Raw genomic sequence first — 23,671 nt, 5'->3', positions numbered from 1 at the left:
AACAACCTTTATTTACAAAAAGTCTGGTTAGCAGAATGGCTATGATTTGCAGACTTGGCTATAGAGAAAAACCAGAATATAGTTACCCAAAGAGGTGTTGGGGGTGGGGAAGCTTTCATATAAACCTTAAATTGTCTTGGCACAATCTGCCTTTTCTGTCCTCTTAAAGCAAGGGGAAATGAGGTGACTAGCCTAACCAGGATCATGTCTGTGGGATTAAACTTAACGAGTTTCTGTCTGTGGATCTAGTTAGTTTACCAATGGATTAAACCTAAAAAGCTAACGAGCTAGGTTTTTTTTTTTTTTTTTTTTTTTTTTGTGCTAGTCTTGCCACTTGAATTCAGGGCCTTGATACTGGACCCTTAGCTTCTTTTGCTCAAGGGTAGTGCTCTACCACTTGAGGCACAGCTCCACTTTTGGCTTCTTTGGGGTGGGGGGAGTACAGGGAGGAGGAGGAGGATGGTTAATTGGTTAGTTGGAGAGAAGTCTTATGGACTTTCCCACTGGGGCTGGCTTTGAACTACACTTCTCAGATCCCAGCCACCTGAGTAGCTAGGATTAAAGACATGAACCTAGCTAAAACTTTTTTTTTTTTTGGCACCAGTAATGGGGCTTGAACTCTAGGCCAGGGCACTGTCCCTAAGCTCTTATGCTCAAGGCTAGTGTTCTGCTACTTGAGTTACCACTCTAATTCCAGCGTGTGTGTGTGTGTGTGTGGTTGAGATGAATCTAATGAACTTTTCTTGCTCTGGCTGGCTTCGAACAAGCCTCAGATCTCAGCCTCCTTTGCAGCTAGGATTATAGGCATCAGCTACCAACACCTGACTGAAACTTTTTTTTCTTTTCTTGAAGCTGAGGACTGAATTCAGAGTATTGCATTTGTCAGAAACGTGCTCTTTCCCTGGGCTAAATCTCCAGTTCCCCCAAATTTTACTTTTTAAAAGGCTGGTTTCACCAGGTGCTGGTAGTTCATACCTGTAATCCTAGCTACTAAGCAGGGCTGAGATTGCAGTTTGAAGTCAGCCCAGGCAAAGTCCCCATGACACTAACCACTCAAAAACTAGAGGTGGAGCTGTGGCTCAAAGTGGTAGAGCACTAACCTTGAGTAAAAGAGGCTCAGGGACATAGCCCAGGTCCTGAGTTCGAGCCCCACAATTGATTTAAAAAAAAAAAGACTAGTTTCTTTTGTTCCAATGCTATTTTGTTGGTTCTCCTTTCTGTATTTTTTTTGGGGGGGGGGGAAGAGTATTTGTATTTTGAGATAGGGTGCCCTAGTAGCCCAGGCTATATAACACTTAGCCTATAGCCTAAGTGCTGGTATTACAGGCATGTATCACCACACCAAGCTCTAGTTTCTTAAGCAGGTTTCTGGACCCATGAATTAAGATCCTTGGACTTTCAATGACAGAATGTAATTTCTAGGTGTACCACACTGTAATTGTAACTAGTTCTGTAGTCACTGGACTCATGCATTAGATGTATACACTGATGAACGTTAAGAGAATGTTAACCTCCCATGATAAACTCAGGTTTTAGGATGCCTTGATCAGATACAAATGTGTAATAATTGGCTCTGGTGGGGGGGGGAAATCCCAAAACAATATATACTTTTAAAAAGAAAACAGTGGTTCCCTAATCCTCATACACTAACAGAGGTATACTGTTTTCCTAGAGTTCCTTTCCAGGGACTTAGATAATCAGACTTGGTTGCAACAACTTGATTCAACAACCATTCATTGCTTAGATTCTATCATGTGTCACTGAAATGTGATATACTTTCTATAAAGGTAAGCGTTGTAAGTTATACCTCAATAGTTGAAAAAATTCTGTGATATTATGCTTACTTTTTAGACAGGTACACTACAACAGGTAGATTGAGTCAAGTAAACCCATCTAAGAAGGTCTCCCCTTCTTCCAAACATTTTTCTTTGCTAAGGTTAAAAAAGGAAAAAACAAAACCTGGGTAGTCAAAAAACACAAAATCTGAGACCTGAAAGAAAGACTTCACTGAGGAACTGTTTCATAAACCTTTATTGGAAAGGCTACAAAGTTTATATTGCCACTGCATTGCTTACTGCTTAAAGTGCTGTGGGGAGGTAACCTTGGATACAAAGTATTATGCTGTTCACTCTTGCCCAGGCTTGTTGCAGAAGTTTTTGTACAATGGAGGTAGAGTGGATAAGGGCAATAATTTAAACCTCATAGTCTTGATTAATGTCGGCACATCTTCTGTTACTTAGGTTCTAACAGACCTAGAAATTAACAGTAATGTACTGAGGCTCAGAGATGGCATAACTTTTAAAAACTAGGTTTCAGTTTTCCACATTTGTACCTTTACACATGTAAAGGGTACATCTTATGCCCCTTTTCCCTCAAGTAATATGTTCTAAAATGATCTACTTCAGGAGTAAAAAGGTAGTAAGATGGATGAGGAACAACCTTTCATAGTTTTACCTGATTTATTCCTCATACCAGCCTGAGCCTATCCTATAAAACATTATTTTTTTAAAAATCAAAATTAATAGTTAATGTTCCCCCCAACTTTAAATATTCAACTTAATGGACACAGAGCTTTTGAAACTTAACATTTAATGAAAACAGCATGTTGACAGATTCTATGCAAACATGGTTCTACTACTGATTTGCTTTATTTTTAAAAAGAGGCATATGAGGAGATGCAGTTCTGAATCATAACTTAAGATGATATCCTTGACCCTATCAAGCATCAACTGAAGTCAATAAAGCCTGTTTCTAGCATCTTTTAAAAACTACAAAATGGGCAGGTGCCTGAGCATTAGCTTCAGGTCAATGGGTTTCTTAAGGGCTGTTTAAAAAACAGAACTAAAGGTACATTCTTCAGTTTAAGGATACATTCTACACTTCAAAATATTCTTCCTTCTAGAAATGTGACACAGAATAATTTACACCAACTGCTTTTTATTTTCTGAAACCTTTCACAAGATGGTTAAAAAAAATTTACAACCACCACTAATGTAATTTTTCCCATTGTTCCCAGTCAGCTCCAAACCCATTGTGTGCAAAGCCCATTTTTCCATGCACCTAAATGATAGACACAGGCTATGAAATTCTTTATTCTATTTGTAGCAGCTTATGCAGGTGCAGCCAAACACAAAGCTTCAGGACAAATTGTACAAACTTTACAATGTGGGATTTGAATTTAAAGTATGAAACATAAACTCTACACAAAACTGATAAAAATCAAGCATAGATACCAGGACTGAAACTTATAACCCATGTGTGAAAGGGAGTCTTGTTTCCTTTCAAGTGCTTTATTCTGCTACAGAACAGTTGAAATGAAGATGTAAAGCTTTGTGGTTAGTTTAAATTATACACTCTGTAGATACTATACCAATTTAAAAGTTACACATAGACCAACAGATGTCCATCAGTTCATCTGGATTGATCAGACACTCCAATAGCTGGATTACTGAGAACAAATCACGCAAATGTGGAAAGAAACTCCACCTGTGCAATTGTTTGCAGTTTACTGATGGGCACACTGCACTCCAGGTCCATGATGGCTGCTGCTTTCTTCATCAGAGCTATCATTATAGGCTTCCCGCCGCTGACCACTTCCTGAGCCTCGAGTGCTATCAAATTCCTGAAGCTCTACCTCCTCGGTTTCTCCAATTACATTAGGAACTTCTGGCCTAGATGGCAGAAGATCTTCTAACTCCTTCATTGAAACAGACAAAAATGCCGGTTAGCTACAGTATTATCATCAACTTTCCTTTTAATATAATCCAAGTATATGTTTGAGAGCCCAAATAGAAAAGTGGTCCTTGCGCACTTCAAGTCAGAAATCATAAATTGATGATCCACAGGCCAAACCTCCCTATCTTTTTTGTAATCTATTACTTAAATTAATAAAGAAAAAAACCCACCTTAGTTGCTAACATATAAACACTGGAAATTTTCACTGCAGACATGTCCTCCTAAATCTCTAATGCAGAGTGTTAGGAGGGGGTGCCTCCCTTCAAGTAAGGGATTCCCAAGAATCCCAACCACCACTTACAATCTCCTTGGTTAGCACCACAAACATTTACATTAGCCATCTGCATTTTCATAATAACCAGGCAAATCCATCAGCTAATACAAATGTTTTAGGCGTACACCTATAGTCCTAGCTACTCATGAAGCTCCAACCTGAAGGATTAGAATCCAAGCTAGCCAGGGCAGAAAAGCTGTGAGGCTCTATCTCTAATCAGCAAAATGCAGACTGAGCTCAGGCATGGCTCAAGTGGCAGAATGCCAGCTGTAACTGAAAAAGAACCAGAGCACGAGACTCTGAATTCAAGTCAAAATCTAGTACCAGCACACACACACACAAAGGTAAAGCTCAGCTCCTGGTCACCTACACATATAATCTCAGAACTTGGGAGGCCAAGCAGGATGATTTTCAATTCACAACTATCCTAGTCTGCAATAGCAAGTCTGTCTCAAAAAACTAAACTCAAACTAATCTTAGCACTTAAATTGAACATACTGAAGAAACAATAAACTTTAATGAAGAGGTTAAAACTGCTCCACACTCAAATCTAAATCCAACACCAACCTGGACTAAATATGAAGACAATGTTCTCAAACAGAACAAAAATGTTCTAGATGCTTAAATTGAAAAAGAAAAAACACTCACAGAAAGCTTGTCTGGGTTGATCCAGTTGTTTTCAGGAAACTGCACATCAAATTTTATGTAAAGATCACCTTTTTCAAAGGGATTACGATACTGAGGCATTCCTTCACCTCGAACTACACGAACACATCCTATTATTTAGGAGGAAACATGGTAAAAATTTACCAGAGAAATGAGCTCAATACTGAAACAGAAAAACCTGTGAGTTACTACAGTATATGGACACATAAATCAAAATTAAGACTTACCTGGTTCAATTACTTTGCCAGGGGGGTATCTCACCACAATCTGACGTGCATCAAGGTGCTTAAATGTGAACTGAAAGCCACATAAAGCTTCAACAAGTCCTATCTTATATGTCATGTGCAAGTCATTCCCATCTCTTTGGAACACCTAAAACAAAATACACAAGCTTACTTTCAAGAAATTATTCTGGAAAAAAAAGAAATTATCTGTTGTATATCTTTTAGTCAATATCAAAACCTTAATTCTACCATTCAACGCCAAGAAAAAGTGCCACTATCCCACATTTTCTAAATTTGTATTGGGAAGCAGAATGCTACACGCTTCTATTAAGAAAACTCTGGAATTTGAAAAACACTAGGAAGAGAAATAGAGCTGAGGCACCAAAAACTAGCAACAGGTTTACTTTGCAATAATTTTCTAATTCTATCCTTGGGCTGAAAGGCCTATGGCTTATTTCTAGAAAACCAAACAGGCCAACCTGGAGTATTCATTCCCAAACATGATCCTAAACAAGGGATGTTTAATACTGAAAAGTTCAGCCAAGCTGAGAACTGGTGGTTGGTGGCTCAAGCTTCTCAAGAGGATGAGATCTGAACATGGAAAAGTCCAAGAGACTCTTATTTTCAATTAACCAACAACAGCCAGAAATAGAGCTGTGAACAGAAAAAGCTAATGGATAGTGCCCAAAGCCCTGAGTTCAAGTCCCACTACTAACACACACACACACACACACACACACACACACACACACACACACACACACACACACACACACACACACACAGTTCAGCTATAGCCAGGTGCCAGTGGCCTATGCATCTGCACAGGATTATCTAATCCTAGCTTCTTCAAGAGGTTGAAAATTTGAGGAGCTCGGTCCAAAAGCCAAAGTCCAACTAATTAGCAAAGGCTGGAAGTAGAGCTGTTGGTTCAAGTGATAGGGTGCTAGCCTTGAGCAAAAGAAGCTCTGGGAAAGTAACCAGGTACTGAGTTCAAGCCCAAGGACCCGGGTACCCAGAAAACAAAACTGCAGGGGAAGGTCAGGTAGTATATGTTGTGTGAGTATATGAACTGACCAAGGCTTAATTAAAAGCTCAAGGCCTGGGAGCTCTCCCTGAGCTTTTGCATTTAGTCTGACACATTATCACTTGAACCACAGCTCTACAGTTGGCTTTTGGTGGTTAGTTTAATGGACTTTCCTGCTCAGACTGGCTTTGAGTTGAAATCCTCAGATCTCAGCCCCAGGAACCACTAGTGCCCAGCAGGGACACCTAGCTTTTCAAACCAAGTATCTGCTGCTACTGTCTTAAGTGACCTAGGAGAATTTTCCTCCCATTCTTATCTTTTTTGTTGCTGGTCCCGAGGCCTGAACTCAACACCTGGGCATTGCTGCCAGCCTTTTTATGCTTTTGAGCCACAGCTCTACTTCTAGCTTTTTGGTGGCTAGTTGGCGATAACAGCCTCGTAGACTTTCCTGCCCAGGCAGGCTTTGCACTGAGATCCTCAGATCTCAACCTCTTGAGTAGTTAAGATTATAGGCATGAGCCACTGGTGCCCAGCTTCATCTTGCTTATGGACAAGGAGGCCTAGAGGCTAGAAGTCTTGATGCAGGATCTGTTGGATTTAGGATAGATGCCAAAGCAACTGCCAGAAAATTCTATAACATAATCTTACAGCATGCTAAAGGACACATTACTCTCCAGTGTCATGACAGTTAACAATTGTTGTGCTGCAACTAGAATCATAGAATTGAAGAAATCCTGAAATACTGGAAAGTAACTATCCATACCCAAAGACATGCATATTCCTCCTCTTTATTAACCTATTTTTTTCTTTATATATACATATATAACCTTCCAAGACCCACAGATTGAGAACATGTCTTCTTCACTGTTCAACTTATGTCAGGTTGCTGATTTCACAATTCCTAAGCAGGTATGGGGGAAGAAAACTGGTTGATATTGGTTCTGAAGAGGAATCTTGCACCAGGCTCATCCTAGCTATGTAGGAGGAGTAGGTTGGCCAAGCAAAGAAGGCAAGACACTGCCTGAAAAAGTAAAGCACAAAAGGCTGAGGCATAGCTCAGTACAGCAACTGTCTAGCAGACTCAAGATGGCCCTCAGAGCTGGGAACTGGTGGCTCAGTGATCCTAGCTACTGAGGAGGCTGAGATCTGAGGACCACAGTTTAAAGCCAGCCTGGGCAGGAAAGTTCTTGGGACTATATCCAACTAAGCCCCAGAAAATGGGATGTGGAGCTATAGCTCTAAATGGTAGAGCACTAGCCTTAAGCAAAAGAGCTAGGGACAGCACCCAAGCCCTGAGTTCAAGCCCCATGACTAACAAAGGAGTGTAGAACCCTAATTCCATACCTAGTACTAACAACAAACAAACCACCCACAAACAATAAAACCACAAACAAAAAGCAGTCTTGGCTGGTGTGCTAGAGAATCTGAAAGATATACTCTTTTCCCCTAAATTAACCTATGATATATGCAGTGATTTCTCCGAGTGTAGCTGTGGACCAATAGCTTAAATAGCACTCTGCCATTACATACTGACACCCTATTCCACATGCTCTGCCAGAAACAATAGAGGTGGAGTCTAGCAAACTACATTTTTTGCCAGTCTTGGGGCTTGAACTCAGGCCCTGAGCACTGTCCCTGGCTTTTTTTTGCTCAAGGTTAGCACTCTGCCACTTGAGCCACAGCGCCACTTCTGGCCTTTTCTATATATGTGGTGCTGAGGAATCAAACCCAGGGCTTCATGTATACAAGGTACCACTAGGCCATATTCCCAGCCGCGGTTTCCAATTTTGATTAGCTCAGTTCTACTAAACACATATTTCATTTCAGGTATCTAAGAGTTTTGCCATCTATAGGTTTGAGCTTAGCAATATCCAGAAAGAACCAATAGTAACTGCTAAAGCATGAAATATGACTAGTGTAGTATACCCTGAATAGTCACAACCTTGTGAGTAAATGCAATTAAAGTCTCAGAATCTGCTTCTCAATATGCCCTGTCTTGAAGGGATTTAAACTTTCTTCTTTCCTAAGCTTGAGCTCAGTTCCTGGGCCCTATCCCTGAGATTTTTGCTCAAGGCTAGCACTCTACCACTTGATCCACAAGCTTACTCCCAGCTTTTGTGGTAGTTAACTGGAAATAAAAAGAGACTCACAGACCTTCCTGCCAGGCTGGCTCTGAACTGAGATCTCCACATCTTAGCCTCTGGACTAGTTGAGATTATAGGCATGAGTCACTTTGATCTTTAAAATTAAATGACCATCAAACTGGGAGGAAATTTTAAAAGGTTAACCACCTTTTAAATTTATTTTCAAAATGCAAGTGGCAGGCCAGATGTGTAGGTACATGTCTGTAATCCCTGCTACTTGTGAGGCAAAAAGCAAGGAGGACTGAGATTCTCTATGACTCTATAAAATAAGTAAAAGAATAAAAAGACAAAAGCAAGTCAAGTACCAGTGGTGCACTATAAACTTACCTATTTAGGAGGCTGAGATCTGAGATTCATGGCAAAGCCAGACTGGACAGGGAAGTTCTTAAGACTATTTCCAATTAAGCACTCTGTCATTTTTGCCACTCCTCCAGCCACCCCTTGTTGGTTTTATACATGTCAGTTCTTGTATAAGCTGTGCTGAGTGAACTGAACGTAAGGTCTTGAACAATTTCATTTATATTCAGTGTTATTCCAAAATATCCAAATAGATCTATTTCTTAAAAGCAAGACCAAATTCTGATTAAAATAAAATATAACTGGGGATGTGGCTCAAATGGTAGAGTGCTTGCTTACCAAATAAAAAGCCCTAAATTCAAACTCCAGTTTAAAAAAAAAAGTATGCTATGTACAGGTGGCTCACATCTGCAATCCTAGCTACTCAGGAGGCTGAGATCTGAGTGTTGCAGTTCAAAGTCAGCTGGGCAAAAGTCCATGAGATTCCTATCTCTAATTAACCACCAGAAAACCAAAAGTAAAGCTGTGGCTCAAAGTGGTAGAGGGCTAGCCTTGAGTCTAAGAGCTTAGGCACCCAGGCCTTGAGTTCGACCCCAAAAAACAAAATGACAAAAAAGAGAAAAGTATTAAAAGAAAGGAAGTTACCTCATGTTCCTTCTCCTGTAGCAAAAGAACAATGTCCCCGGGTTCCACTCCTGGGGCCTGATCTGCTTCCCCAGTGAAGGTAATCCTCTGTCCATGTTTCATGCCTTTGTCTACATGGACTTCAAGAATCTTGACTTCTTTAATCACCTTCTTCCCCTCACACTTTTTACAGCGGTCCTTTTCATTAATTACCTCTCCTGCAAAGATAGAGAATTATACATAAAGTTCCAACAAAAGTACTATGTGTTGCACTCTTTTTTTTTTCAAATTTTTATTATCAAACTGATGTACAGAGAGCTTAGAGTTTCATACGTTAGGCATTGGATACATTTCTTGTACTGTTTGTAACCTTGTCCCTCATACCCCCTCCCCCCTCCCCCTTACCCTTTCCCCCCAAGGTATTCTGTTCACTTACACCGAACAGTTTTGCAAGTATTGCTTTTGTAGTTGTTTGTCTTTTTTTTACCCTGTGTCTCTCAATTTTGGTATTTCCTTTCAATTTCCTAGTTCCAATACCAGTATACACGGTTTCCAATATACTCAGATAAGATTACAGAGATAGTGTAGGTACAACCACAGGAAGGTGATACAAGAACATCATCAATAATAGAATCTACAGATACACATGGGATGTTGAAAGTAGTCACAACTGTGATATAACAATTGTCTCCATAACATGGAGTTCATTTCACTTAGAATCATCTTAGGTGTTCATAAGGGTATAGCTATTGGGCCTTGTGATGCTCTTCTATGACTTGCCTAAACCTGTACTAATTATTCCCAATAAGGGAGACCATAGAGTCCATGTTTCTTTGGGTCTGGCTCACTTCACTTAGTATGTCACATAAGTGTTGACAATGTCCTTATCTTGTTAAATATATTTCCTAGAGGACCCAGCTATACATTATTTCAGAGCACTATGCTTTTCAACACCTCATTCCTTGATTCTTATTCTGAAAGTTAAAAACGATGCCTAAGGGCTGGGAATATGGCTTAGTGGTAGAGTGCTTGCCTTGCAATGAAGCCTTGGGTTTAATTCCTCAGCACCACATACAAAGAAAAAGCGAAAAGTGGCGCTGTGGCTGAAGTGGTAGAGTGTTAGCCTTAAGCAAAAAAAAAAAAAAAAAAAAAAAAAAAGCCAGGAACAGTGCTCAGGCTAAGTCCAAGCCCCAGGACTGGCAAAAACAACAACAACAAAAAAGCCACGAAGCCTAAGGTGGTGAAACGTTTGTGACATCAAATGTTAGAGCTTCTACAACTGCTTCTTCAGAAGAGGTTTACTTCCAGTTCTGATTTTAAGTGAATTTAACAAGGGACAGGAAAAATTCAAGTAAAATTTTAAATATTCTTTGTGGCTCATTATTAAATTGCATAGTTGGTAGTGAAGTTTATTTCAGACCAAAGACTGCTCATTACATTTTTCTTTTTCCTCCACTGGAGCAGAGGATAAAAACTAGGGTTTTGAGTATGCAAAGCATGCATTCTACTACCGTGCTCTACAGCCAACTTTGGATCTTACTTTTTTTGGTGCCAATCCTGGGCTTAAACTCAGGGCCTGGGCACCTGGCTCAAGGCTAGCATTCTCCCACTTGAGCCACAGCTCTACTTCTGGCTGTTTTGGTGCTTAACTGGAGAGAAGATTTCACAAACTTTCCTGCCCAGGATGGCTTCGAACTGCTAGCCTCAGATCTCAGCCTCCCAAGTAGCTAGGATTACAATTGTGAGGCACCAGTGCTGGCTCTGGCTCTTCCTTTTATTTGCTTGCACTGTCACTAAGAATTTCTCAGAGCTATCTGGGTTTTAGCTGGCAATGATATCTCTACTTCAGGACAACATAGCCTTTACATGCTTCTGAAACATTACAGTATGACTCCTCAGTCTCCTAAACAGCTAGCTTCAGAAAATGAGAGGCTGGAAATGTGGCTCTGCAGTGTGAGATAATGAAAATTAAAAAATGAATTCCTCAAACAAACCAGCCACATCTCTTCGTTTTCCCCAGTGCTGAAGATCCAAACCAGGTTCCTCAGTATTTATTCAAGTGCTCTACCACTAAGTTATATACATACTCCAACTCCTACATCAAGCTACATTTCAAGTTCTCAAAGTGGCACAGTGCAATTGCAGATAAACATCTTCATCATTGTAGAAAAAAAAATTCTACTAGGTATGGGTCATGTAGCCAGGGGTACAGTGCTTGTCCAGCATGTAACAGTCCTTAGGTTAAGATTCCTTCTTGGGCTGGGAATATGGCTTAGTGGCAAGAGTGCTTGCCTCCTACACATGAAGCTCTCGGTTCGATTCCCCAGCACCACATATATGGAAAACGGCCAGAAGGGGCGCTGTGGCTCAGGTGGCAGAGTGCTAGCCTTGAGCGGGAAGAAGCCAGGGACGGACGGTACTCAGGCCCTGGGTCCAAGGACCAGGACTGGCCAAAAAAAAAAAAAAAAAAAGATTCCTTCTTAACACTGTAAAAACAACAAGTAAGAAAATGGACAAAACACACAAGAAAAACCTGCTGGACAGTAGTGTTCCAGAAATATTCCGCAGGCTAAATTGGGAAACACATCTGTTTTGATAAAGCTGTATTTTAAAACACAGCCATACCCATTTGTTTACATACTGTCTTGTGGAGGGCAGAGGTAAGTAGCTGTGGCACAAACTTGGCCCTCATTTACTTCTGTGAGAACAGCTTAATTCTAATATATAATCTCAAAGCTAACCACATTTACCGCAAAACCTTCCACTTTGCTGTTTCATCAGATCAAATACAGTTTTTTAAAAGACACAGGGCTGGGTGCTAGTGGCTCATACCTGTAATCCTAACTATGCAGGATGCTGAGATCTGAGGATCAAAGTGCAAACCCAGGCCCCAAAAGAAGGTTATGAGAATTTTATTTCTAATTAACCACCAGAAAACCAGAAGTGGAGCTGTGGCTCATTCCCTGAGTGAAAGAGCTCAAGGACAGCACGCAGGTTGAGTTCAAGCCTCACAACTGCCAAAATAAAATAAAAAGACAAAGGGCCAGGCTCTAGCAGCTGACAGTGTAACCCTAGCTACTCAGAGGCTGAGATGTGAATATTGTGGTTTGAAGTCAGCATGGACAGGAAAATACCTGAGACTCTTACCTCCAATTAACCAGTAAAAAAGTTGGAAGTGGAGCTGTGGCTCATGGCAAAGTGCTAGCCCTGAGTGAAAAAGGATAGGGTCCTGGCCTTGAGTGCTAGTCCCAGAACAAGCATAAGTAAACAAATACAAAGGAATGGCTAACAGTCTTGTCGTCAATCTCCTTGAAATTAATTGACTAAAAACCCAGGAATAGGAATTCAGTAAGAGACACAGTACATGCTAAGCATGAGCCAGGCACTGAGTTCAATCCTCAACACTAATTAGCCAAATGATGTTATCAACCCAAGGCTGATAAAGATGTTCAAATATATATAATAATAAATCATACATATGTTCATATATACAAATATTATTTGCAAGGAAACAGATGGAAGTGGAGGGCCTAATACTGAGCAAGGTAAGTCAAATGCAAAGAAGATACTGCTGGGAGCCAGCGACTCACATCTATAATCCAAGCTACTCAGAAGGCTGAGATCTGAGCATCATGGTCCAAAGCCAGCCCAGACAGACAAAAATTGAGTCTCTTATCTCCAACTTATCAGCAAAAAAGCCAGAACTGAAGGTGTAATTCAAATAGTAGAGCTGTGTGAAAGCTCGAGGTCCTGAGTTCAAGTCCAATACCAGCACAAGGGAAGGAAGGAGAAAAGGAAGGCAGGAGAAAGATGAAGGTGGGGAGATTGGAATATACTGCATATTTGACAAGAATGTCACAATGAAATCTTCTATTGTATAGCTAAAGTAAAAAGACACAACTTTTCACTGTATATAACAAACCTACTGTTTATGTATACTAGACCTATACATAATAGAATATTTCTAGTTTTAGAATCCCACTGTTTAAGAAAATGAAATACAATTATCAAAAGCAAAATTGTGGTGTTTCCAGTTTTTGCATTCCTAACCCACTCCAGTATAAAACTACAGACATACCTTCTCCATTACAATCAGAGCACACAGACTGCATCTGTTGTACCATTCCTGGAGCCAACTGTCGGATCATGATGCGTACACCTCGACCCCGACAAGCACTACACTTCTGAACCGCTCCAGACTTCCCACCTTGACTAAAGCAAGCAAATATATAAATCACATTTTTGCCCACACACAATTCCAACCAGTCAAACAGAAAATTGTACAATTTGCTTTCATCTTCAACTTCCAAGAGTTTATTTCTTAAATTAACAGTGGTATCAAAAAGTGTTCTGTTGTGTAGTGAATTTTAAATCATAAATTTTTTTTGCCAGATAGACTTTCTTTTTTCTTCTTTATTGTCAAAGTGAAATACTGAGGGGTTACAGTTTCATATGGAAGGAAAGTACTTTTCTTATCCAACTTGTTACCTCATTTTCCCATCTCCCTTTTCCTCACTCCCCCACTCCCAGATATACTTTCAACATACCAAAGAACAAATAAAACACATACGTACCCACTGCATGCACTACAGAGTACATTCTTGCTAAGTTGTAGTTTGGTTGTCTTGCCATTGTACAGATCTTCTAAAGACACTCTGAGGAGAAAAGAATCACGTTCAATCTAATTTTGTCCATCAATTTCTCCCCCCGCCCCAGGCCTGGTGCTTGGACTCAGGGCCTGAGCACTGTCCCTGGCTTCTTTTTGTTGTGGCATAATTCCTGAAAGAGCTAGTAACTATACAATATCACTATGAACTATAACCAACATTATTTTGCTTGTTTTGTTTTGTTTTTGTTGCCAGTCCTGGGGCTTGAACTCAGGGCGCCTCAGCACTGTCCCTGGCTTCTTTTTGCTCAAGGCTAGCACTCTGTCACTTGAGCCACAGTGCCACTTCTGGCTTTTTCTATGTATATGGTGCTGAGTAATCGAACCCAGGGCTTCATGTAGACGAGGCGAGCACTTTACCACTAGGCCATATTCTCAGCCCTATGAACCAACATTATGTTTGAACAACTTTTTTACCAAGTTTTCAAAGGGGCCCATGACCTCAAAGGTTGTATAAAAAGGAATTTCATTATCCAAATTTACCAAGTTATATACATTTGATGGACATTTTTGTATAAAGTGGTCAAAAAACAAAGCTTATTAGAAACATGCAACTGGTAAACCTCAAACATGTTTATTCATACAAATGTTTGACAGTTATGGGGACAACTTCCAAACTAACTTAAGGTATGTGTAGGGGTATGTGTGACTCAAATGGCAAAGTACTTGCCCAGTGTGTGCTAGGTTCTGGATTCAATCCCAAGTACTGTAAAAACAAAACAAACAAGTAAAAAATTAAGAGCTGGGAATATGGCTTAGTGGTAGAGTGCTCGCCTAGCATGTGTGAAACCCTGGATTTGATTCAACACTATATACATAAAAAAGGCCAGAAGTGGGCTCTATGGCTTAAGTGGTAGAGTGCTAGCCTTGATCACAAAAAGGAGCCAGGGACAGTCAGAGCTCAGGCCCTGAGTCCAAGCCCTAGGCCTGGCAAATTAATGATGATGATGATGATGATGAAGTGCACTGGTGGCTCACACCTGTAATTCCTGGCTACTCAGAATATCTGAGGATAGTGGTTTAAAACTAGCATGCAGAAGAAATTCTGAGTTTAAGCTTCAGTATTGGCACATGCACACACACAAAAAAGCCTAGTGACCTCTCACTGCGGTTAATTTTGTTTCAACTGGCACTCTTCAGTACACCAACCCCTTACAAGGTAATTTATATTAATCAGCCCCAAAACACTGATGTCTGCCTGGTAATACCTGCCAAAGAGACAAAACTGTAAAGATGCCAAGCGCCAGAGGCTCACACCTGTAACCCTAGCTACCTAGAAACTGAGATCTAAGAATCACGGTTTGAAGCTACCTGGGCAGGAAAGTTCATTTGACTCTCATCCCCAATTAATCACCAAAAAGCCAGAAGTGTAGCTGTAGTTCAAGTGTTTTTGAAGCTCAGGGTCAGCACTCAAGCCATGAGTTCAATCCCCAGGACCAGCAGACATACACACAAAAACAAGCAACATTATTACTCCTGCCCCCCCCACCCCAAGTCAATAAGGATTAGTATCAATCAACATGCAGTGTATTTATAAACTGAATTGTTGACTTACAGCTACAGATTTAAAAACATTGCCACAACCTAGGTTATACGGCAGTACTTCATAGGAATTTTAAATCATACACAAAATCATTTTACTGTATAGTATGAAATCTTTTAAAACGGAGCATATATATTACTCTTGAAATGACATCCAAATAATACTTTTGAGGGCAAATTCTCTTAAAATACACACAAAAAATTTAGGAACAAAACTGAAACAAGATTACAATTTAAATTATACACATAATTTTTTAATGCCAGTCCTGGGCCTTGAATTCATGAGCCAGGTGCCACTGGCTCACACCTGTAATCCTGAGATCTGAGGATCACAGAAAGCCAGACCAGGCAGGAAAAGGAAAGTCTCTGAGATTCCTATCTCCAATTAGCAACCAGAAAACTTGAGTTCAAGCCCTACAATTGACTACAACAGAGTCTCATGGACTTATTACACGCAAGCCACCAGAACCCAGCACATAGAGAATTTAAAAAATTTCATTATTTTTGTGATGGTCCTAGGGCTTGAGCTCAGTCTAAACACTGGTTCCTAAGCATTTCTGTTAAAAGGGTGGCACTCTCCCACTTGGACAACAGCTCCACTTTCAGCATAAAGGTAGTTTATTGGAGATATGAGTCTCATAGACTTTCCTGCCTGTTCTGGCTTTAAACTGCTATATTCAAATGTCAGCCTCCTGAGTAGTCAGTATTACAGGCGTGAGCCACTGGCACCCCAGAAAAATTTTTTTTATTTTTAAAGAAATGAAATGTTTTAAGCACTTGAGCTGAATTCAGGCTCTCACATTTGCTAATAAAAACATTTTTTTAATCTGTGAAAAACTATCAGTTATTATACAAAGTGAAATTGTTATTTTCAGATTATAGAGAGCTGTGGATTGATTCCCAGTCTAAGACCAAGGTCAACACCATTCTTATGCTGGCAAGTTAATGCCAGGCTGAAAGCCAGAAAACTCCATGGAAACCATTTAAGAGTGTTTACTCTGAAGACCAAGGAGTAAATGACTGTAACATGTACACAATCACTCACTTTATAAAGTTTTAAGTAAAAAGTAACTTGGGAAGGAGGTAAGAGAGAATGACAGAGCAGGTGAATTTGATTGAGGATGATTGTATGCATGTTTGGAAATGTCACAATGTAAGAGAGAATGACAAAGCAGGTGAATTTCATTGGGGAGGACTATATGCATGTTTGGAAATGTCACAATGAAAGCTCTTTTTTTTGCCAGTCCTGGGGCTTGGACTCAGGGCCTGAGCACTGTTCCTGGCTTCTTTATGCTCAAAGCTAGTACTCTGCCACTTGAGCCACAGCACTACCCCTGGCCTTTTCTATATATGTGGTGCTGAAGAATCGAACCCAGGGTTTCATGTAGTGGCAAGCACTCTTGTCACTAGGCCATATTACCAGCCCTGAAAGCCCTTTTGTAGGTGCATATAAGACAAATAAAGCAGTCTCAGTAGCCTACAAGACCATCTTCCTATTCCACAAATAGCCATTTTTTATGACCTGAAGCAAAATACAAACATGCAATTATAAAACTCACAATAAAATTGTGCAATAATGAAAACAGGAAGATTCACACCCCCTACCCCCCAATCCTGCAAAGAAAATTCTGTGACAATTTTCCTCAGTATTACCATTAGAAAAAAGGTACTTAAAACACGGGAAAAAAAGTATTTACTTCAGTGGATGCATCATGTCCTCTCCTCTTCTTCTGCCATTTCGACTTCTACTCTGATTGCCCATGAAGCCAAACAATCCTCCACCAAAAATGTGAGAGAAAATATCATCCATGCCACCACCTCCGCCACTACCTTCCCGAAGACCTTGTTCTCCATATCTGTCATACAACTCTCGCTTCTCTGGATTTGACAATACTTCATAAGCAAAGCTTATTTCTTTAAACTATAAAGAAAAAGTAAAAAATGAAAACAATTGGATTTTCAAGTAGAAGACTACTTAATTTTAATAAAAGCTTCATGTTACCTTTGGTTTGCTTCTGGTTCTAGTTACTAAATATAAGTGCTCAAAGTGTTAATATTTCTATTACAAAACTATTCTTTTTGTTTTATTGAGGCTTAACCTTAGGGCATTGCACTTGCTAGGTGAATGCTCTACCACTTACGCCACAACTAAAATATTCTTGTATGTATGTTTGTGTTGTGTGTGGTCCTGGAGCTTGAGGTTTGAACTCAGGGCCTGGATAGTGTCCCTGAGTTTTTGCTCAAGGCTAGAGCCCTATCATTTTAACCATGGCTCGACTTTTGGCTTTGATGGTAGTTAACTGGAGGTAGGAGTCCTATGACTCTCCTGCCCTGGCTGGCCTCGAACCCCAATCCTTAGATCTTAAATCTCATTAGCTAGGATTGCAGGCACCAGCACCTGCCCTAAAATATTCTTAACCTAAAAATTTGGCTTTGTGGGCATAGATGGGTTCTTTTCCTATATCACTTTTTCCAAGGGAAGTTTGGTTTAAAGCTAAAACCCCAGGAATAAGTTTCAAATAACTGGGGCTGGGGATTTAGCTCGGAGGGAGAGCTCTTAGTCTGACAAGTGCAAGGCCCTGAGTTCGGTTCTCAGCTCTAGGAAAAAAAGTTTCAAATAACTTACTTTGTCTCCAGCATTTGGATTCTTATCAGGATGGTATTCCTTGGCTAACTTTCTGTATGCCTTAAAAAAAAGATTTTAAAGAAGAGTTAAAAACAAACATCAATTTAAAGACTTTACGATAATATCCACTTTTTTTGAGAAGTAATGTCCCAAAGTTAAAATGTTCCAAAACTATCAGCTATTTATCAGGACCATTTGGCATTTTCATGTTAATGATTTTTACTTGCTCATGTTTTATAACAAAGATAGTACTTACAACTGAAAATGGGTGGTACTCAAGCAAAATACAGATACAAGCAATAAATTATAAAAAAAAAAGTCCAAAATACCGAAACATAATCTTCACTTGTGTCAAATATCTTTTATTGCAGTAAATAAGCAGACCAAGACTAAGAACCCAGCAAACTGAGATAAATTACTATGCCTTATAGACACCAAAACATTAATATGAACTATGCTAAGAAAGAACCACACTACCCATGATGGCTCCTGTCTTCCCTCTTAACTGTAAAGTCGGGAATAAGCTGAATGGGCCCAGGTGGTAACTTTGGCCTTATCCGCACACGGTGGAATTACCTGGAGCATACAGCGACCTCCGCAGCAGCGCTCTCAAGCAGGCCATATGAACACAAACCGTTTAAATGTGTACATACACACACACTCATGAATTATATAATCTAGCCAAGCATTTCCGGTAGAGTAACAGGAAGTCCATTTTACTTTTGACTTGCTACCCTAGAGATGCGGAGGGGCTTGCTTAAATGTCTCAAGTGCTCTGAAGTCCTATGATCAAGGACTGGGTACCACCTCAAAGGATGACAACGGTCAGGGGTCGGCTGGGACCACGACGCATTCCAGGAGCCGCACCTGCCCACAGAACAATGCATCCAAACAGACCCCCCTTCCCCTTCCTCCCGCCCCCCCCCCCGGAGAGGGCGGAGCAGCTCCGGGAGCCGGCCGCCTCGGCTCCCAGGAAACAAACCCTAGCAGCCAGGAGGCGCCCAGGGCCTTCCCGCCGCGCCGCCCCGTGGCGCCCGAGAGCCGGCGCCCAAGTCTGCGGCGTGAAGCTTCTCCAGGGCTGAGATGCGCCAAGCACCTCGGTCCGACCTGTTTATCCGGGGAAGTGACCCAGTCACGGGAAGGGGAGGGAAGGGCCGAGCGAGTGGCCGCGGCCCGGGGCGTCGGGCGGAGGACGAAGGAAAGGTCTCTGTCGCGTTAGAGCACAGTGAGTTGTATTTGAGGCATCGCCCGGCGGGCGGGCGGGGCCACCGGCCAAGGTCAGCCGAGGCCGGTAAAGCGCGGCCCGGGCCCCACCGGGCCCCACCGGCCCCGCCGCCGCCCTGCGTTCGCCACGGCCGGCGCCGGCTCGCGGGCCGCCTCACAGTGCGGCCTGGACGTCCGGCCGCGCAGGCCCCGCGCCCCGCACACCCTGCCTGGTCGACCCGCTCCCATTACCTTCTTCAGCTCGTTCTCGCTGGCGCCAGGAGGAACTCCCAGGATATCGTACAGCTTCGTGTCAGCCACGTTAGCCATGTTGGCCAGCCGGGCAACTCTGGGGAAGGAAAGTGGCGGAGCGGAACCGGGCCCACACGAGCGGCGTCGGCGGCAGCGCAGGCCAAGGGAGACAGCGAGAGGGAAGAGGGGGTGGGGCCGAACTTTGACCCGACGCACGACGCGCCGTGACGTCACGGCGCAGCGGTTGGGCTCTGAGGCGGCGTGGAGAGGCTGCTGGCTTCTGCGGGCCCGGGAGGCGGGACCGGGAATGGCGGGGAGGAGCACTGTGCCTGGTGCTCTTCCGGAACCGGCTTGGCCTCGCGTGTAGGTCGCCCCCGGGTACTGTCGCCGCGGGCCCTGAGGAAGTGCGGAGCCCGGTGGCTGCCGCCTTGTTACCCGCGAGCCCGGTGCTACCTTCGCGAAGGCTCTGGCTTCGCAGTCCGGGGACGCCGGCCGAGCTCAGCGTCGGTTCCGGTGGAAACCGGCGCGCGAGGGTGCGTGTGCACGGGAGTCTCCGGACGTCCCCGGAGCAGCGCGTGCGCCGTTGACTTCACCCGCCCAGCCCTCCACACCGCTGGTGTGTGAGGGAAAGCTGCTTGCTTTCCCCACGAGCACACAGGATTTGCTAAGCCTTACAGTAACTTAATGAGACTTTGAATAAAGCCAACTGCGCGTGTGCCAGGACGGGTGGGCGCGAGCTGAGAACCGTGGCACTGCCTCTTAGCTTTTGCTCAATGGCCCTCTACCATTTGAGCCACACTTTTCTACTCATGGCTTTTTGCTGGCTTAACGAGGTAAGATTCAGGGACGTTTCTGCCCTCCCCAGCCTCGAATTTGGATCATCAGCTCTCAGCCTCCTTAGGATCATAAGTGTGACCTACAGCTGCCTATCTCCACTTTTTAAACTAGTTCCCAGCCCGTGCTTACCCGCCCCCCCCCCCCCCCCATTTCACTGCTGGTTCGTGGCCTTCAGATTCAAACCAAGGTCAGTCCGTTTCACCTGGATCAAGTTTCAACATTCCTTTTAAAATTAGCCACCTCCAGCGGTCTAGATGGCATGAGGCACCTGGTGGTGGGTACCCTCAATTTACATTTGGTGTATTTTAGCCCAGAAAATGCTGTGTGTCTGTCACGTGCTAGGATGTACCCTTGCCTTCAGACCTGGTACTTCAGAAAGATAACGTTTTCTGATTAGTTGCAACCTGAGACTTCAGCATAAGTTAGTCACTCAGGAAAATCTTTCTTCCTTGACATTCCCCCTGACCTAGTAGTTGTGGAGAGCTTCAGTGCCAAGTCAAGGACTTGGAAATTCAGCCTGAAAACCTGGAGGGGGGATGGTGGTGATGTGTCTGATGAGAGGTGATGATGCTATTTGCAACCCATGGGAAATGCTACTCTCTCTGTGAAGTTTCCCTTGTTCTCACAACCTGGTGAACTTTGAACATTGCTGATTGCTGACTCATTTATGTTAGTGTGTTGCCTCCTTCAAGAGTATGTTGTGTAGCATACTTAGGAGCCAACAGCAACTATGTACTGTATTAGATACCTATTGTTTGGATCCATTTGCTTACAGAATGTTTCTGGTTTCTGTGTGTGTGTGTGTGTGTGTGTGTGTGTGTGCGTGTGTGCGTGTCCGTGTCCGTGTATCCCTCCCTGTCCGTTCTGGGGCTTAAACTTGGCCTGAGCAGTGTCCCTTAGCTTTATTAGTGCTCTATCACTTGAGCCACCATTCCACTTGTGGCTTTTTGGTGGTTAAATGGTGATAAGACTCTCACAGACTTGAACCTTGATTCTCAGATCTTACTCTCTTAGGGAGCTAGGACTTAAAGATGTAAGTCTTGGGCATCTGCTCCTATTCTTAATTCATTTAAATTTCTGGCTTAGCTTCTGGGGTTCCCCAGATACTTCCATTCCCCATAAGGAATGCCCCTCAGTCTCTTCTTAGGTCTCCCTGCTTGCCAATTAATATAATGTTGTTATTTCTTCTAGTTTCCGCTGAAGGAAATACGAACTGAAGGCTCTTTGTCACAACTTTCATATTGTTAGTCTGTTGATAAACTGTTGACAGAGCTGAATTTTCCTCTTTGTTTCATTTTTAATTTTTTTCTCCATAAAGGAAAAAGCCCTCAACTGGTCTAATTTTAGCTTCTGATAATTTAGTGAACAGTATATGGATAAATTTACTCCTTAGCTCTAAAAGTTATTAACTTTTTAATCTTAATTCTAAACCAGTAACCAGTTTCTATTTCAAAATCTTTCATTTATTTACAATACACATTTCTGTATGTTAACTGTAGTCATTTGCTAATTTCGTAGGTCAGCAAGGTAACTTCAGAACAGCTGTGGGCTTCCTGTGACACAGGATCTCTGTATTCACAGATTTGAATTAAACCTCTGTCATTGTGAGCATTGTAACATTTCAGCCACTGATTGTGCTTTGGGGGTAATTCATTTAGCATTTTTTAAACTTAAAATAAGAACTCATTATTTAGCTAGGGCCATGAAGGAGAAAAGACATTTCATGTCACTGACACTATAAAATGCTGACTCGGTATCTGAGGCAATGGTAATTTCAGAGGTCTCAAGGTTTACATGTTCAGTTCCTACGTCTTCATAATTTTCAAAGCTATGTGGGATTAGGATGGGAAGAAGGGAGATAAGGACTACATAAAATAGCAGTGCCTTATTCATTTTATTTTATGGAGCTTGAACTCTGGGCCTGGGCGCTGTCCCTAAACTCTAGCCTAGAGCTCTACCACTTGAGCCACAGCACCACTCCTGGTTTTCAGGTGATTCATTGGAGATAATAGTCTCATGGACTTGCCTGCCCAGGCTGGCTTTGAACTGGGATCCTCAGATCTCAGCCTTCTGAGCTGCTAGGATTACAGCCCTGTGCCACCAGTGCTCAGCAGTGCCTTATTTTTGAAGGCTATTCCTACTGTTCACAAGTAATTGAATACAGAGACATGTAATCCAGTACTTTATACAGCCAATGTAGATCACTCAAGCAGCTTACAAAGTTTTATTTTCTGTCTTTAATTTTTATTTTTAAGCTGGTCCTGACGTTTGAACTCAGGGCCGCATCATTGTCCCTGAGCTTTTGTGCTTCCAGTTAGTGTTCTATCACTTGAGCCACAGCTCTACTTCTGGCTTTTTGGTGGTTAATTAGAGATAAGAGTCTCAAGGCTTTTCTTGCTCAGGCTGGCTTCAAACAATGATTTTCAAATTTCAGCCTCCTGATGTAGCTAGGATTACAGGCCTGAGCCACCAGCACCCGGCTCTGTCTTTCGTTTTGACCATACATAGTAGGTGAAACAAGATAATATACATTGTTCAGCAATTCTCAGAAGGTGCTAATGGTTCTTGTTATGAGATGTGAGGACCACAAAAGTTAATGACTGCAGATACTTTGGAAAAGAAAAATTGTGGAATTTGGATCACTGGATAAATCTAAATTCCTAGCAGTAACTAAACTAGTAGTAAACTATCAGTATTAAACCATTACCACTGAGGGGGCAGCAGGGTTGTTCATAGTATTCCAATTCCACTACGCCAACTGAAGGTTTGTGAAGTTTCCCTCTAAAAGTAGGGATTCTTCACTTAGGGTCCTTGACCTTCATCACAGTAAGAATTTCTGGACAAGAAAACCTGGCAGAGCTTTATTGAATCAGCAAGTAAGCAGGCAAGCAGACAGGCAAACAGGAAGCAGAAGGCTCAGATTGTGGGCGCTCTCAAAGGAAAAGACTCCCAGCTCTTTGGCTGTTGGGGCATTTATAGATAAAGGCTGGGGTCTGACTTAAAGATAGGAGTTTTTCCTGAAGCTCTTTGTCACTCCTGGTGTCACGCTTTCTGAGTTCCTGGACATTTGGACATTTCTTCCAGGTAAGAATACGTCCTGCCATAAAACAGATGCTTCTCCTTGAGATAAGGAAGGAGTCCTGTTGTCTGCATTTTGTGTAGGATGCTGCTGACATTTGGAGGAGCATTTTTTCTCTGGAAGGCGTACATCTTGCCAATCAAATGTTAATTCTTGGAGTGAGAAATGCATCTCTCAGGAAGGAATGCATTCTGTTGTCTCTCTTTGAAGCAAAGATAGTACTTCTATATTTTTAAATAGTTTGTTCCTGAATTGCCTTCACCAGGCCTCATTTTCTCCTAAAATGACTTCAGTCCCTTAATCTTAAGGGAAGTAGATGAATGAATTGCTTTGGTATTTACTGTAAGCTTAAGTTTTTTTTAATTCCTCGCAGTCATTTACCATGCCTCAGTTTCTCTAGTCTATCCTGCTCGCTGTGATCTAAAGGATATGAGATAATTAGCTGTGTGGACATAAGAGAAAAAGCATTTCCCAG

At 42.1% G+C, this 23,671-nt stretch overlaps 1 protein-coding gene across 1 annotated transcript; it reads right to left on the bottom strand.

The window, feature by feature from the left end:
• Positions 1-2,013: 2,013 nt before the first annotated feature.
• On the bottom strand, positions 2,014-19,473 carry Dnaja2 (DnaJ heat shock protein family (Hsp40) member A2). Its single transcript, XM_048355681.1, has 9 exons — positions 19,281-19,473; positions 17,826-17,885; positions 16,897-17,120; positions 13,566-13,646; positions 13,070-13,203; positions 9,013-9,209; positions 4,903-5,047; positions 4,658-4,785; positions 2,014-3,697 (listed from the first exon to the last, which is right to left on the bottom strand). The coding sequence occupies exons 1-9, from the start codon at positions 19,356-19,358 to the stop codon at positions 3,506-3,508; spliced, it is 1,239 nt and encodes a 412-aa protein (XP_048211638.1). The 5' UTR covers positions 19,359-19,473; the 3' UTR covers positions 2,014-3,505.
• Between the last annotated feature and the right edge of the window lie 4,198 nt (positions 19,474-23,671).

The sequence above is a fragment of the Perognathus longimembris genome, chromosome 10 (genome assembly GCF_023159225.1).
Source record: "Perognathus longimembris pacificus isolate PPM17 chromosome 10, ASM2315922v1, whole genome shotgun sequence".
NCBI classification, from domain to species: domain Eukaryota; kingdom Metazoa; phylum Chordata; class Mammalia; order Rodentia; family Heteromyidae; genus Perognathus; species Perognathus longimembris.
The sequence above is the reverse complement of the archived record's forward strand: the minus strand, read 5'-3'. Positions and strand labels throughout refer to the sequence as shown.